Consider the following 15,694-nt stretch of genomic DNA (forward strand, 5'->3'; position numbering starts at 1 on the left):
GTAGTTGCATGACCATTAGCAGTAACTAAAGATCATTCTTTGGTAGGAAGCGACTGCACTCCACCTCTAACATAACAGGGATAAATGACAGTTTCTGAACTTCTTTAGCCCATTTTGCTATTCTAAGGATTTTCCGCCCAAATAACATTTTGCCAATTGATGCAACCTGCTAACCAATTCATGGGTTTTCTACCATGCCTATTCCAATTTGGAAACAGAGCTGGAGAAATCTCAGATACTTAAAAATGGGGTTCCCTTCCCTCTTTTTCAGGAGCTTTACCACTAAGCTACTAAACATTTCAGTTAGGGGAAAAGGTTGATTAGCCGACATCCACATTTCTTTCATGCTGACTGTTGGGGCATAGAAACAGTTTCCCAACTGAAATTAACTCAAAGGCTGAAGTTAGCTTACACTTACTCAGTATGTTTCCAGGATCCTCACAACTGCTTAGCACATTTCTAGGTGTCACGCACTCACAACGGTGTTTTCAGAAACAGCATTTGCATTCTTTTTAGCAGGCTATGTGAAAACTAGAGCTGTTGTTTCATTGCATAGTAATATCCATGCTAGCGCAACAAAACTTTCTTTATGGATAGTTTAAAAGAATTCCAACAACCACAGTCAGCAACATTTAATCAATACCACAGGAGTAGCTGTATTCGGTTGCAACAAAACAAAAATGACAGAGACTAAAGCTGCAATCCTTACTATTTCTATTCAGAAGTAAGTCCTATTGAATTCAATGGAGCTTACTCCCGCATAAGCAGGATTAAGACTGTAACCTAAAATATTGTTCAGTGGCCTGAACTCACTCTATGCTTTTTCCTCCCTCTATACCCATAATGAGAGAGAGAGAGAGACAGAGAGAGAGAGAGATGTTTCTGATGAAATGGGCTCCAGTCCTTGAAAACGTATGCTACCCTAAATCTTTAAGATGTCCACAAGACAGGAAGAGAGTCCTTTCTTGATGCTTGCTTGGCTCTTTTCTTCACCCTACCCCACCCCAAGCTCAAACCTGTAAAAGTCCGCTTCTGTAAACACACACACACACACAGAGTTTTCCACAATACTTTTTTTTGTTTAACCTAGGGATGGGAAACCTGTGGCCCTCCAGATGCTGTTGGACTCCAACTTCCATCAGCCCCAACCAGCATAGCCTATGTCAAGGATGATGGCAGATGTAGTCCAGCAACATCTGGATGGCCAGTTTCCCCACCCTTGCTCTAGTCTTGTTGATAACTATTGTCAAGAGGGAGGTTGCCACAGGTTCCCCACAACAAACGGATCTCACCTTGAAAAACTAACTAATGTTTAAGATTCCTATGATTCAAAATAGGAAGGAGAGATCTATAACCAGTACTGTTAAGGAGGAAATCAGGGAGCCTCTAGCAACCCAGTCCAGCTCCACCCCGGGTAATGTTGAGGGGAAACCCAAGGTCTCTGCTGAACACCACAGTGGATAATATTCCTCTTCCTCCTTGACAGACAATCTTCAAATATAGACCAGGTCTATATAAGTTTTTTGAGCTAGAACCAATTTATCTAGAGTTGTGTAAACTTATTAAATGCTATTGGTAGAAAGGTATAAATTCAGAACACTCTCAACTTCAGAAACAAAACAGGCCTCTTCCAAACCCATGGCTGGGGAAAACATATTTCCACATCCTTCCATTCTTTGGAACCCATTATGTATGTGTGAGGGGAGGGGGGGAGGGAGGGAGAGAGGGAGAGATAGGGAGGGAGGGAGGGAGGGAGAGATGCATGCCCTGCCAAGAACTTTCCAATTCCTAGATGCCAGCATCAAAGTTTAGGAGCCCAAGCAACAAAATACCTGGAATTTTTCCAGCCGTGTCTGCAGATGACTCTCAAATGGATCTTTGTTCCTTCATGGGAAACTTAAGTCACCCAAATTAAGACAGCCTATGTTCACTGAGGTTGTACAGTCATGCCAAATGGAAGCGGAGAGCCTCATCAAGAAGCCTCAAGAACAGAAGAACTCCACTACCACACAAGCATCCACATCTCTGATAACACACATATTGTGTCATGGGGAAACCTTTGTACCTGGAACGCTGTAGCACTGCTGTCCCTTTAGTCCAGCCTTTGCCAACCTGCCCCCCCCCAATGTTTGGGACTAAAACTCCCATCAGCCCCAGCCAGCACAATTGATGGGAGTTGTAGTCCAAAACAATTGGACGTCTTCAGGTTGGCAAAGGCTGGTCTAAATAGGAGCACAGATACTTTTGTTCTACTATTCAACACTTTTTTCTATATGCAAAAATAATGGCATTTATTTGAGTTCTGCAGAGGAAAACATCCAAAACTTTTGTTATTTAGACTCTGAAAGCCATTTGTAACATGCTGCTCTTCTCTACCACAGTCAATTCCACAAATCCCATCCATTAAGCTATGCATCCTTCCCTGGCATTTCTCTGCCATTAATGCTATGCACCAAAATGGCCTTTTGATAACTCCTATCTACCCAAGTCACACATGCACAAACCTGACACCAATTCTGTTCAGTTCCTTTCCCACAAAGTTTAGTTCTCATCCTTTATCCCTCTTAATTATCCCAATCCCCAAAAATCAAGTTCTACTTTTCTTTTAAATATCTTATCAATAAATAAGAGAGAAAGCAGTAGAGCTGAGGACATAATCAATATTACCAGTCCCTATACCAGACTGATTATAATCCTCACTTACACAAGATTTTATCCAAACCAGTGCTTTCTTTTTTTGGTAAAAAATGAGATGCTATTACTCATATATTGATAATAAAAATGCTGTGGGTGCCAGCACAAACGGCCTGCTATGGGCAGCAAAAAAGGCAATGGTATGCCATACTGGTGACCAGCATCACAAAAAAGGCACTGGTCCAAACCATTTCACATACACTATTTTGTTGTAATCCTTACAACCACCATGCAAGGTAGATCATTATTATAATCACCATGTTGCAGATGGGGAAATGAATGTGCTGAAACTGTGAGGCTTGCTTAGAAGTCATTTCACAAGTTCATGACCAAAGAGAGATTTGAATTTTATACCTTGCTCACTTCACCATTTGCATGCTGAACAACTACATACTACAACAGCTCACATGACTTTTCAGCTTGCTTGAGGCTTCTATTTCTTTTTTTTTTTTTTCAATAATTTTTATTCAGATTTTCATAAAACATACAAGACAAAATCATAAAACATTCAAAGACAAAAAACAAAATCAAAAATAGTTAAACAAAAAGAAAAAAAGAAAAGAAGAAAAAAAAAAATAAATAAAAAATAAAGAGTAAAATATTGACTTCCCATTTGTCAAAGATCAAATCAGTTATAAGTCTATAATATATAGCAATCCTGTCTCTTAAGTCATATTATAAAATCACTTTCCTCCAGTAGTTATCTTACTTAATCATCAAATCTCATAAACATTACTTTATTCTTTCCACAAAAAGTCAAAGAGAGGTTTCAATTCTTTAAGAAATATATCTATCAATTTTTTTTTCCAGATAAGCATATCGATTAATCCATCTCATTACTAATTATGATAATCTTATTGTCATAACCATAGTCAAAATAAACATTTCAATTAATCCATCACATCAGAATCTGTTAGGTTCAGTAATTTCAGTAGCCATTGTTCTATTATCTCTATTAGTTCCATTTTCCATCTTCCATCTTCAGTAGTCTTGTTAAGTCCAGTAATTTCAATATCCAATCTTCCATTATCAGTATTCCATAATAATCTTGCTGTCAAAGCCATAGTCATATAATAAGAGTCTGATGGGAATTACCTCTATCCCAAATATTTTCTTGCCATCCATTCTGAATAAGTTGCTGAAATACTGCTGTAAAATCATATCTCTGTTCTTTTTTTCAAAATACACTGGGTCATCTCTTAAAAGTTTTTCCATTGTCACATGGCTGCAGTTAATTCCATAGATTTTCTCTATATTGGGCTCCATCACATCATTCCAGTCCAGAAGATAATCCATGCCATTGATAACTTTATCTCTAGAATCTTCATTAATTTCTTCAGAGATAACATTGAGTTCCAAACAATAGATTTTATTTCTAAAGTCCATAGACTCCAAATCTTGTTCCTGTTCCACGTTTGTTCCAATCTCCGGGATCTCCTCTCTCACAGGGACCCCTATTCCAGTCTCCAGGGTCTCCTCTCTCACAGGGACCCCTATTCCAATCTCCGGGGTCTCCTCTCTCACAGGGACCCCTTCCAGGGTCACCTCTCTCACAGGGACCCTTATATCTTTAATCTCCTGCTTCATTTTACTCAATTCAATTTTCGTTATCTCAATCTCATTCATTATTCTCTGAAACATAGTTATTTCCAGATTCTCAGCCACTTTCTTAATTGCCATTTTAAAAGAAAAATATAGGAAAACCACTTCTTATTTCAGCAACAATTGGGTTAATACTCCAAACTTGGTGACATCACAGTATAAACAGAGCAGACAGCCTTATCTCTCCAATGGTTAAGTAAACAAAATGCAGTTCCCAGGATCGAAGCAATTAATGGCAATCGTCAAGAAACAGATTCGTCAAAATAAAATAGACCAAAAAGAGAGTAGTCTCAAAACAGTATAATATTTTTCAAAATAAAAATCTGGAATAGAAATCCCTCTTCTGTGTGTATCTTTAGAATGCAAATCCAGGACAGCTTTTTGCAACAAAAACAGAGATAAGCTATTAATTAGTGCGTAGCAGAGAGAAGTTACGGCTCCCCAGTGAGATGTCAAAAACCGATCAATCTGGCAAATCTCTTTTAAACAGCAACAATTTAAGTCAAGTAAAAGAAAAATATAGAAAGAAGGGTGCTTGCCTGTTAGTGCGTTCTCTCTTAGAAGATAAGATGAACGTTCGCTTTAACAGATAGAGCTTGCTGTTGAAAATCCGTCCCACCTTCGTCGGCTGGACCTCGTCCCATAAATTAATGAGATCTGGTCGTCCCAACAAAAATAGGCTTTGAGGTTAATCTCTTCGTTTCTCCCTACCCGGGAGAAGTTTAATCAGTCAAAAGAAAAAAGAAAAAACTGACTGATATATCTGAATAAGCTTCTTTTGAGGCAGGAGCCCGTCTCAAAAGCAGGCACAGGCTAAGTCACCCTTCCCGGAAGTGATTGAGGCTTCTATTTCTACCAGTTGTTTCAATTCTTCCTTTTACCAATCTCTCCCACCCCGATTCCGCAATAACCTCTAAAACCTTCCTCCAAATCCCTACATAAGCGCTAAGGGGATCTCATAAGCACGAGGGGGATCTAGAACATTCCCACACATGTGGCCCTCCAGATGTGGTTGGACTCCAAATCCCATCAGCCCCGGGCGTCATGGCCAATGGTCAGGGATAATGGAAGCTGTAGTCCAGCATCATCTGGAGGGCCACAGCTTCCCCTCCTCTGATGCACATCTTCTACGTCATGATTGGGGGTGTTTAAAACATGGTCTACAATTCCAGTCTAGAGTCAGACCTCTGCCCTCCAATTACCGATTCTTGCATTATGTAATTGTAATCAAGTCCATCTGCTAGCTGCAGAGATCGTGAAATGTCTTAAGCCAGAATTTTTCTCATCTTTGAGCCTGCTGGCTGGTTTTTTTTTATGCCACACATACACGATTAAAAGATTAAAAGATTAAAAGAAGAAACAAAAAACACGTAAGCAAAAAGCAGCTGAGACAAGCAATCTAATTAAACTGTTCTACAGTACAAGCCTAGATATGACTCCTCAGAAGGAAATCCCATTTTTGTCCAACAAGACTCCTGGTGAGGGTTTTTTTTCAATAGGATTGCAGCCTTAAAATCATTTTCTGAGCCACGGTTTTCTACCAGTCAAACTGAATTTAACTGCAAAACAACACTGCAAATAACCTTCCCCAACCAGGTGCCCTCCAGATGTTTTGGACTACAACACCCATCATGGCTGTGCTGGCTGGGGCTGATGGGAGTCGTAGTCCAAAACATCTAGAGGACACCAAGTTGGGGAAGGCTGTTCTAAACCAGCCAGTTTGCAATATACACCATGCAAAAGATGACTTAATGCTTCACAGACAGGGCTGGTCCTAGGATAAACAGAGTGCAAGGCACCACTTAAAACTACAGGGGAACTTGCACTGATAAAAGTGGTTGTTGTCAGCAAATAAAATAAACATAGAGTAAAAGCTAGTTAACCTTTCTTAGTACCACTAGTCAAAGTCCTTCAACAGCCCCGCCCCTCGCTAAGGAAGGAAGCCTGCCTTCCTGCCTTCACAGGAAGGAAGCCTGAGATAATCCTAAGGAGTTAAGTCCCAGCTGATAGTTGAGCCATCAGCCTCAATTAACACATAATTGGCTGGCAGCAGTAGCTGGGAGGGACCAGCCACACATATAAATTCAGAGCACCCTAGCGAGGGGAGCTTGCTCCACGAGCTAGAGGGAGCCCCAGCTGATGAAGCGTCAAGGCGAGTTAAGCAGCAGAGCGAGTTCGGCAGCAGGGCCCCCCACTCTGCCCGTCTGTTCCCTGACCTCAACTAAACCACAGTTTCCAACCCACTGACGTAATAAACCTTAAACAAAACTATGCAGGTAAGAAGCCAGCAGGGTGTGGGGGCTTTCCAGTGTTTTGCAATGCCTGCAGCATGTACGACTTTCTGCCTGTTGGACAGAAGTCGTGGGTGTGCTCTCGGTGCAATGAGCTCCTGGCTCTCCGGGAACGACTTCATTTCCTTGAGGCCAACCCCCAAGGTGGCTGACCCGGAAAAGCTGAGAGAGGCAGAGAGGTGTGTGGAGGAGGCCTTCAGGGACGTTATAGCTGTGTCCCACTCCAACAATGATAGCTCTTCTATCATGGAGAACGATGGTCTCAGGGAAGGACAGCATTCAGCTGAGGAAGAGGGAAACGATCCCTTAGAAGGGACCCATTCCTTGGGGGATGAGCAGCTATCCTCTCGTGCCGAGGATATATCTCCAGTGGGTGATTCGATCATTAGGAACATAGACAGTAGGGTGTGTGATGGGCGTGTAGACCACAAGGTGTTTTGCCTGCCTGGCGCGAAGGTTGCGGACATCGCCCATCGTTTGGTAGACAGTGCTGGGGAGGAGTCAGTGGTCGTGGTGCATGTTGGCACCAACGACATGGGGAAATGCAGCCGTGAGGTCCTGGAAGAAAAATTTAGGTTGCTAGGTAGGATGCTGAAAGCCAGTCGGAGGTCCTTTCTCTGAAATGCTACTGGTTCCACGCGCAGGACCAGCCTGACAGGCACAGCATTGCAGTCTCAATGCGTGGATGAGACGATGGTGTCAGGTGGAAGGGTTTGGATTTGTTAGGCACTGGGGAACATTTTGGGACAAGCCAGGCCTGTACAAAAGGGACGGGCTCTACTTGAACCAGAATGGAACCAGACTGCTGGCACTTAAAATTAAAAAGGTGGCAGAGCAGCTTTTAAACTGACTGAGGGGGGGAAACCCGACAGGAGCTGAGTAAGGTCTGGTTCGGAATAAACCTCCCCCCTGGGATAAAGACCAAAGAGATGATGAAATTTTAAAGGGGGTAGGCCTAGAAGTAGGCATTGTGAGAGCAGGGGCACAGGATATAAATTCAGAAGAGCAAAATTACCACAGGCCAAACCACAAGTGCCAAAGACACTTGAAGAGAGACACTGCTTACAAGTGCCTGTACGCCAATGCTAGGAGCCTCCGAACCAAGATGGGAGAACTGGAGTGCTTGGTCTTAGAGGAGAGCATTGATATAGTGAGCATAACAGAGACCTAGTGGAATGGAGAAAACCAGTAGGATACAGTTATCCCTGGATATAAACTATATCGGAAGGACAGGGAAGGACGTATTGGTGGCGGAGTCGCTCTATACGTGAAAGAAAGCATTGAATCCAGCAAGCTCGAAACCCCAAAAGAGGCGGACTCCTCCACAGAATCGTTGTGGGTGGTGATACCATGCCCCAGGAGGGATTTAATATTGGGAATGATCTATCATCCCCCTGATCAAAATGCTCAGGGAGACCTGGAGATGAGATATGAAATTGAGGAAGCATCCAAACTAGGAAATGTGGTAGTAATGGGTGACTTCAACTACCCAGACATAGACTGGCCGCATATGTGTTCCAGTCATGACAAAGAAGCAAAATTTCTAGATATTCTAAATGACTATGCCCTAGACCAGTTGGTCATGGAACCGACCAGAGGGACGGCAACCCTGGACTTAATCCTCAGTGGGGACCGGGACCTGGTGCAAGATGTAAGTGTTGTTGAACCGATTGGGAGCAGTGACCATAGTGCTATTAAATTAAACATACATGTAAATGGCCAATTGCCAAGAAAATCCAACACGGTCACATTTGACTTCAAAAGAGGAAACTTCACAAAAATGAGGGGATTGGTAAAAAGAAAGCTGAAAAACAAAGTCCAGAGGGTCACATCACTTGAAAATGCTTGGAAGTTGTTTAAAAACACTATATTAGAAGCTCAACTGGAGTGCATACCGCAGATCAGAAAAGGTACCGCCAGGGCCAAGAAGATGCCAGCATGGTTAACAAGCAAAGTCAAGGAAGCTGAGGCAAAAAGTCTTCCTTCAGAAAATGGAAGTCTTGTCCGAATGAAGAAAATAAAAAAGAACACAAACTCTGGCAAAAGAAATGCAAGAAGACAATAAGGGATGCTAAAAAAGAATTTGAGGAGCACATTGCTAAGAACATAAAAACCAACAACAAAAAATTCTATAAATACATTCAAAGCAGGAGACCATCTAGGGAGGCGATTGGACCCTTGGATGATAAGGGAGTCAAAGGTGTACTAAAGAACGATAAGGAGATTGCAGAGAAGCTAAATGAATTCTTTGCATCTGTCTTCACAGTGGAAGATATAGGGCAGATCCCTGAACCTGAACTAACATTTGCAGGAAGGGATTCTGAGGAACTGAGACAAATAGTGGTAATGAGAGAAGAAGTTCTAGGCTTAATGGACAATATAAAAACTGACAAATCACCGGGCCCAGATAGCATCCACCCAAGAGTTCTCAAAGAACTCAAAGGTGAAATTGCTGATCTGCTAACTAAAATATGTAACTTGTCCCTCAGGTCCTCCTCCGTGCCTGAGGACTGGAAAGTGGCAAATGTAACGCCAATCTTCAAAAAGGGATCCAGAGGGGATCCCGGAAATTACAGGCCAGTAGAAAGTAGAAAGTATTATTAACTGGTAGAAAGTATTATTAAAGCTAGATTAACTAAGCACATTGAAGAACAAGCCTTGCTGAAGCAGAGCCAGCATGGCTTCTGCAAGGGAAAGTCCTGTCTCAGTAACCTATTAGAATCCTTTGAGAGTATCAACAAGCATATAGATAGAGGTGATCCAGTGGACATAGACTTTCAAAAAGCGTTTGACAAGGTACCTCACCAAAGACTTCTGAGGAAGCTTAGCAGTCATGGAATAAGAGGAGAGGTCCTCTTGGGGATAAGGAATTGGTTGAGAAGCAGAAAGCAGAGAGTAAGAATAAACGGACAGTTCTCCCAATGGAGGGCTGTAGAAAGTGGAGTCCCTCAAGGATCGATATTGGGACCTGTACTTTTCAACTTGTTCATTAATGACCTAGAATTAGGAGTGAGCAGTGAAGTGGCCAAGTTTGCTGACAACACTAAATTGTTCAGGGTAGTTAAAACAAAAAGGGATTGCGAAGAGCTCCAAAAAGACCTCTCCAATCTGAGTGAATGGGTGGAAAAATGGCAAATGCAATTCAATATAAACAAGTGTAAAATTATGCATATTGGAGCAAAAAATCTGAATTTCACATATACGCTCATGGGATCTGAACTGGCAGTGACCGACCAGGAGAGAGACCTCGGGGTTGTAGTGGACAGCACGATGAAAATGTCGACCCAGTGTGCGGCAGCTGTGAAAAAGGCAAATTCCATGCTAGCAATAATTAGGAAAGGTATTGAAAATAAAACAGCCAATATCATCATGCCGTTGTATAAATCTATGGTGCGGCCGCATTTGGAATACTGTGTACAGTTCTGGTCGCCTCATCTCAAAAAGGATATTCTAGAGTTGGAAAAGGTTCAGAGGAGGGCAACCAGAATGATCAAAGGGATGGAGCGACTCCCTCAAGAGGAAAGGTTGCAGCATTTGGGGCTTTTTAGTTTAGAGAAAAGGCGGGTCAGAGGAGACATGATAGAAGTGTATAAAATTATGCATGGCATCAAGAAAGTGGATAGAGAAAAGTTCTTCTCCCTCTCTCATAATACTAGAACTCGTGGACATTCAAAGAAGCTGAATGTTGGAAGATTCAGGACAGACAAAAGGAAGTACTTCTTTACTCAGCGCATAGTTAAAACTATGGAATTTGCTCCCACAAGATGCAGTAATGGCCACCAGCTTGGATGGCTTTAAAAGAAGATTAGACAAATTCATGGAGGACAGGGCTATCAATGGCTACTAGCCATGATGGCTGTGCTCTGCCACCCTAGTCAGAGGCAGCATGCTTCTGCAAAACAGTTGCCGGAAGCCTCAGGAGGGGAGAGTGTTCTTGCAGTCGGGTCCTGCTTGCGGGCTTCCCCCAGGCACCTGGTTGGCCACTGTGAGAACAGGATGCTGGACTAGATGGGCCACTGGCCTGATCCAGCAGGCTCTTCTTATGTTCTTATGTTCCCCAGTTAGCTTTCCAGGGCCACCAAGAGCGTGTGATGTATGGGGCCCTGCTGCTGCCCCTACAAGGGCCCGTGCATGTGTGTACAAAGCTGGGGATGTGTGAAAATTATTGCACGCAGGGACTACATGCGAGAATTTTCACCTGCAGCTCCTCCTTGCCCTGGGATCATGCAGAATGACAAATGCGTACCATTTCTTCGTACATGGGGATAAGGGAATAGGGGTTGGTTGTGCTTCTCCTGAATACCTCCTCCAAATTCCAAACCCCTTCTGACAGAGCTTCTTTCTGTTCTCTAGGGCTTAGTCTCACAGGTCTTCTAATTGTGGCCTGCTGCTGGTCTTTTCCACAACTCAACAGAAAGGATTTCTCCCCTAAGGATTCCTTCCTGGCCTCACACCACTCCTATGCCTTTGCCTGTGGCGACTGACTATCCATCGAGAACGACATTGATCTCTCAGCCACTGTGCTACAGTTCACACAAGCCACATTCTGAGCAGTGGCAGTGCACTATGCAACACAACAGAACTATCACAGGTTTTACTTTTAATGTTTTTTGTTTTCTAGCAGTTCCTATCTTTCTGTAGGCATTCTTTATTTTATCTTTAAAAATAATTTAAAAATTATAAATAAAAAAGTTATCCAGCTGACCTCTTACAGCTTATACATTTATGATTATTCATATAGGGCTTATAGAATTTGAAGTGCTAAGTGCTCAGTAGTGTTGCCTCAAAGAAAAGTTGTACGCCACTGATTTTTATCTAGCACAAATGACATCAATGTGGAAATTGAGAAAAGCATCACTTTAAAAGGAAGATCAGTTTTGTAGTTAAGTACACAAACAACCTGTAGGCCCTTGGGAGGGGGAAATAGGTTACAGACACTTGCTTTTTGCCACCCCAGCTCACTGTAGACAGTACATTCAAAAAACACAGCCAGTGAGCTCAGCTGGGTGCCCTCTTCAACTCAGCTTGGCACCCCCCCCAGCTCGCCCACCCATAAGGCAGGCCCTGTAATCACAGAACAAACATCCTACCTCTTCTGAATTTTCTGTGCCTCCATCCTTCCCGCTACCACCACCACCGCCGCTGCTGCTGCTGCTGCCGCCGCTGCTGCTGCTACTGGCTTTTGTAGTGCTTTTAGTAGACTTTGGAGGCTCCTAAAACAAGAGAGAAAATGGGGCGGGGAGGAGAAAAGCATAATCAGATGCACCATTCCACTAATGGCTCCACAAGGTTCATGATCCTACAAGACGAGTGTCATGAAACCAAAATGCCCATGACAAACAAAGACACTATCCAATAAACAAACTTCTATACCATGTTCTGCAAGTTGATGCTGAGAGACACTCTTCCTGACGCAAGAGAAAAGTCTGTGTACAACAAAACGCTGCTCATCGTCTAAGCACTCCTCCTGGAACAATCAATTCTCTTCCCTTTAGGAAGAGCACCTGACTCTATTCAGTCTCTCCCCGCCCACCCACTGGGTGGGGGCAGTTGCCTATTATGCAGCCTGTTGCTCTGATGTAGTCAGAGCACTCGAGTCTCTGCTTTTGCTTCCTAGATGGGAAAGGACTTATCTGTCAGCAGCAAATATATGCTAGCAAATTGTTATTTAGAAACAAGTTTGCAGCACAGACAGAGAGCAACGTCCGGGGAACAAACCGAACAGACTAAACAAGAGGCTCTCAAGCTGTGGGGCGGGAGGTCAGTTCAAGTGGTCTGCAGAAAAATTTCCTGGCACAGACAAAAGCCATACTGACCAAAGTAGTATTCAGCCGAATTCTCTCTCATACAAGTGTGTACAGACTGCAATTTCAATGAACTGCAGCGCAGGTAAGGAAAGTAAATGTACAAGTTAAATTATCTATATTTTCCAGAGGAATTTGGATGTGCAAATCTGGCCCGTGTCAAGGTACACGTTGTGGGCTGGTGTGGCAAATGACACTTTATTTGTACCCAGACTACAAGAAAGTTTTTTTTTTTTTGGCTATGAAATGTGTGTGATAAATATATTGTGAAAGGTCCCGTGCATACAGACTACACCTTCATGTATATGATCCTGCTTCATGAGATGAACATCAGTACAAAGGAAGTTGCCTTTTAATAAGTCAGAACTGTCTACTACAGACTGACAACTACTCTGCAGAGTTTAGATAGGCATTTTTCTTGGTCCTCCCTTGAGATCCTGGGGACTGAACATGCAACCTTCTGAAAGCAAAACATGTGCTCTACCACCATCAAACATGTAGCACTCATGCGCTTTAAGCTCCACTCTGCATACTTCCTCTCTGCAACTAATCCACACTTTTCTGCCACAGATTGTATACTGCAGAGAGGCACCAGATCTACATCACATTATATTACATGCGTAAGAACATTACTTCTGGGGCGCCCTCTGTGCTGTGGTCACAGTCTTTGTGACTATGCTCTGAATTCTACACTGTACACATTTGTTTATATGCTCTGGGTCTGGGTCCTTCTGCAGTGTAAGCAACTCTGTCTTCCATCCCCTTACAGCCATGCACAACTGCATGTGCAGTGTCATTCTACAGGACTCTGTGTGCACCCACTTACCACACACAGCCTGCTCTATCCTAGTATCTTCCCTGCCAGATATTTGCACTGCCTGAGCAGTTCATGCAGAGTGCCCACACAAATGCTACAATTGAACCTTAGGGTCTCTCCCTCCCTACCCCCCCCCCCGGTCAAATTATCCTTTTTTATCCCATCCAGGAGGATGCACCAGAGAGCCATGCCTTCCTATGAAGGTCTTGAATTTGCCAGTCTACAGTCAGATGATGGTACTGCTTGTTTAGTGGTGTGTTCGTACGGTGCAGACAGCTTTGCCGAAACTTGCCCTGTGTTGTCCTGTATGATATCACCAGCTGCAAAAGGCATCAACGAACTCTGAGTTTGTTCTACAACTTTATAGTTAAGTGCAATGTCCGATATAGGGGAGCAATCTGTCCAACAGCTTCCCTTACTACAGACAGACAAGAAGGAAGAGAGGCCTATTGTGGTGTCCTCTAAATACGAGACACAGACATGGTACACACGCCTACACAGGGGCCCCCGAACCGGAAGCAATGTACCCAAAGCGTACAAAGCAGCGCAGTGCATCCTCTGTAACTGTCTGCACACTGCATTCTGCGACGCCCGGTTAGCATCCGTGTTATTTTTACCCTACCCCCTCGCTACTAGATTCTTTCTCTCTCTCTGCAACCGACCCACCAACCTTCGTCCCCGCCCCTACCGCGCAACGGGATTGCCCATCCCTCCTGTTGTACTTTCCCCCTCTCTTTCTCTCTTGCCCGTGCACAACTCTTTATGCTTGGGCTGCCACTGCACAAGATCCCTGCGTTTCCCGCGCCACCGCCGCCACCACCACCCCGTGTAGTAGGTGCACGCAACGTCTTCTTCTTTGTGGGCACCCTTGCACCACCCTCCATCCGCTTCTCCAGGTGCAAGGATCCTGGATGAGTGCGGACATTTTCTCCCCTGTGTGTTTGTCCATAACCCATGGCCTGTGCCAGAGGTAATATCCTGGGCATTGTCTGGGCAATGTGTCCTTTCTACATGTGTGTGTGCGCGCGCGTGCATGAGCGCGCTCGGTCTCGCCCGCGTCTGTTGCAAACCAAGGTCTGCCCCCCATGCAGGTGTGTGCGTGTGTGCATGCATTGATTGCTTGTCCCACTCCCTGAATGTGCGCGCTGCACAGACACAAATCCTGCGTCGATCCACGGGGATATTGCAATTATTGCTGCTGCTGCTCTGCTGCAGCCCCTGCACCCGCCCCACTAGCCTGCGGCCTCGCCTCGGCCCCTAGCGCGCGGGTGGGGAGGTTCCTCTCCCGGCCGAGGCCCCGAGTTTGGATACCGTCAGGCCCGGGCACATTTGGGCGCTGGGGTGCTTCTGCTGTCGCCCGAGGGAGACCCCGTTGCAACACCCACTCCATCTGCTCACCTTCTCTTTTTTCAGCTTGTAGGGCATCCCGGATCTCAAAAAGCTCGCTCGGCCTCTCCCGCCACTGGCCCGGCCTCTTCGCTCGGTTCTTCTCGGTTCTCCTCGCCGCCGCCGCCGCCTCCTCTGCACTGGGGTGGATGAGCCCCCATTGGATCTGCTCTGCCAAACCTGCCTGGCAACCGTTTCGTTGACTTGGTCCTATTGGCCGGCGGTAGCCGAAGCGATTTTTGCCATTGGCGGCGGCCTCAGCGGCTTGTTGAAGGACAGCTGGGAGGCGGGAGAGAGTGGGATAAGCGGCAGCCCGTTTGCAAAAGCACCACGGCTGTAGGGGGAAGGAAGAGGGGGTTGTAAAGGAGCTTCTCTGACGCTGGCTGTCCAGGGGCTGCCAGACCATGCATATATAGGTCACTGTGGCTGCTTCAGAGAAGTTGGAAAGGGTGTGTATATGTGTATATTCGTCAGCTCAGGGACCACTGGTACAATGTAACACACAGGCCTCTCTCTGTGTCATTGTCAAGGAGAAACGATATAGAGGCAACCCCCATGAAATGAAAATTTGCTATGAAAGTACTCCAAAGAAATACAACTGCATTGCAGTTATCATTCTTTGCATATGCACTCACAGAGAAAAATTAAAAACAGCCAGCCAGTCATTCATATATTTTAGTCACTGCTCCTTTGATCACATTGTTCTACATATATAGTGGCCAAAAATAAAAACAACAACATTTCTTTGAATAATACTATCAGGAATTGTAAGACAGACGTCCTGGAAAAAAAATCATTCAATACAAACAGCCTTCATACGGGACTAGAAAAGTAATCACAATTCAGGGCACTGTTGAGCCAAAGTAAGCATTTTAACATTTCATGGATCTGAATGGGAGAGTTTAAACATTGCTTAACACTCACACTGAAATTGATGGGGCTTACATGAGTTGGCTTGTACCCAATAGAGGTTGAAAATAAAAATAAAAACAAAAAGGCTGAAATCCTAAGGACACCAACTGAAAATGACCTGTGTATGCAGCTCTGTCTGAGCTCCGTGGAGGAAGGATGGAATATAAAATGTAGCAAACAAACATGCT

At 44.3% G+C, this 15,694-nt stretch overlaps 1 protein-coding gene across 1 annotated transcript in view; it reads right to left on the bottom strand.

The window, feature by feature from the left end:
- PPP2R5D (protein phosphatase 2 regulatory subunit B'delta) overlaps window positions 1–15,694 on the bottom strand; it is a 70,385-nt gene that overhangs the window by 44,892 nt on the left and 9,799 nt on the right. Inside the window, exons 2-3 of the mRNA XM_061625495.1 lie at window positions 14,607–14,873; window positions 11,678–11,800 (exon numbers count right to left, since the gene is read on the bottom strand). Of these exons, the coding sequence (XP_061481479.1) occupies window positions 11,678–11,800; window positions 14,607–14,633 (150 nt within the window). The 5' untranslated portion in view covers window positions 14,634–14,873. The remainder of the gene's footprint in view (window positions 1–11,677; window positions 11,801–14,606; window positions 14,874–15,694) is intronic.

The sequence above is a fragment of the Rhineura floridana genome, chromosome 4 (assembly GCF_030035675.1).
Source record: "Rhineura floridana isolate rRhiFlo1 chromosome 4, rRhiFlo1.hap2, whole genome shotgun sequence".
NCBI classification, from domain to species: domain Eukaryota; kingdom Metazoa; phylum Chordata; class Lepidosauria; order Squamata; family Rhineuridae; genus Rhineura; species Rhineura floridana.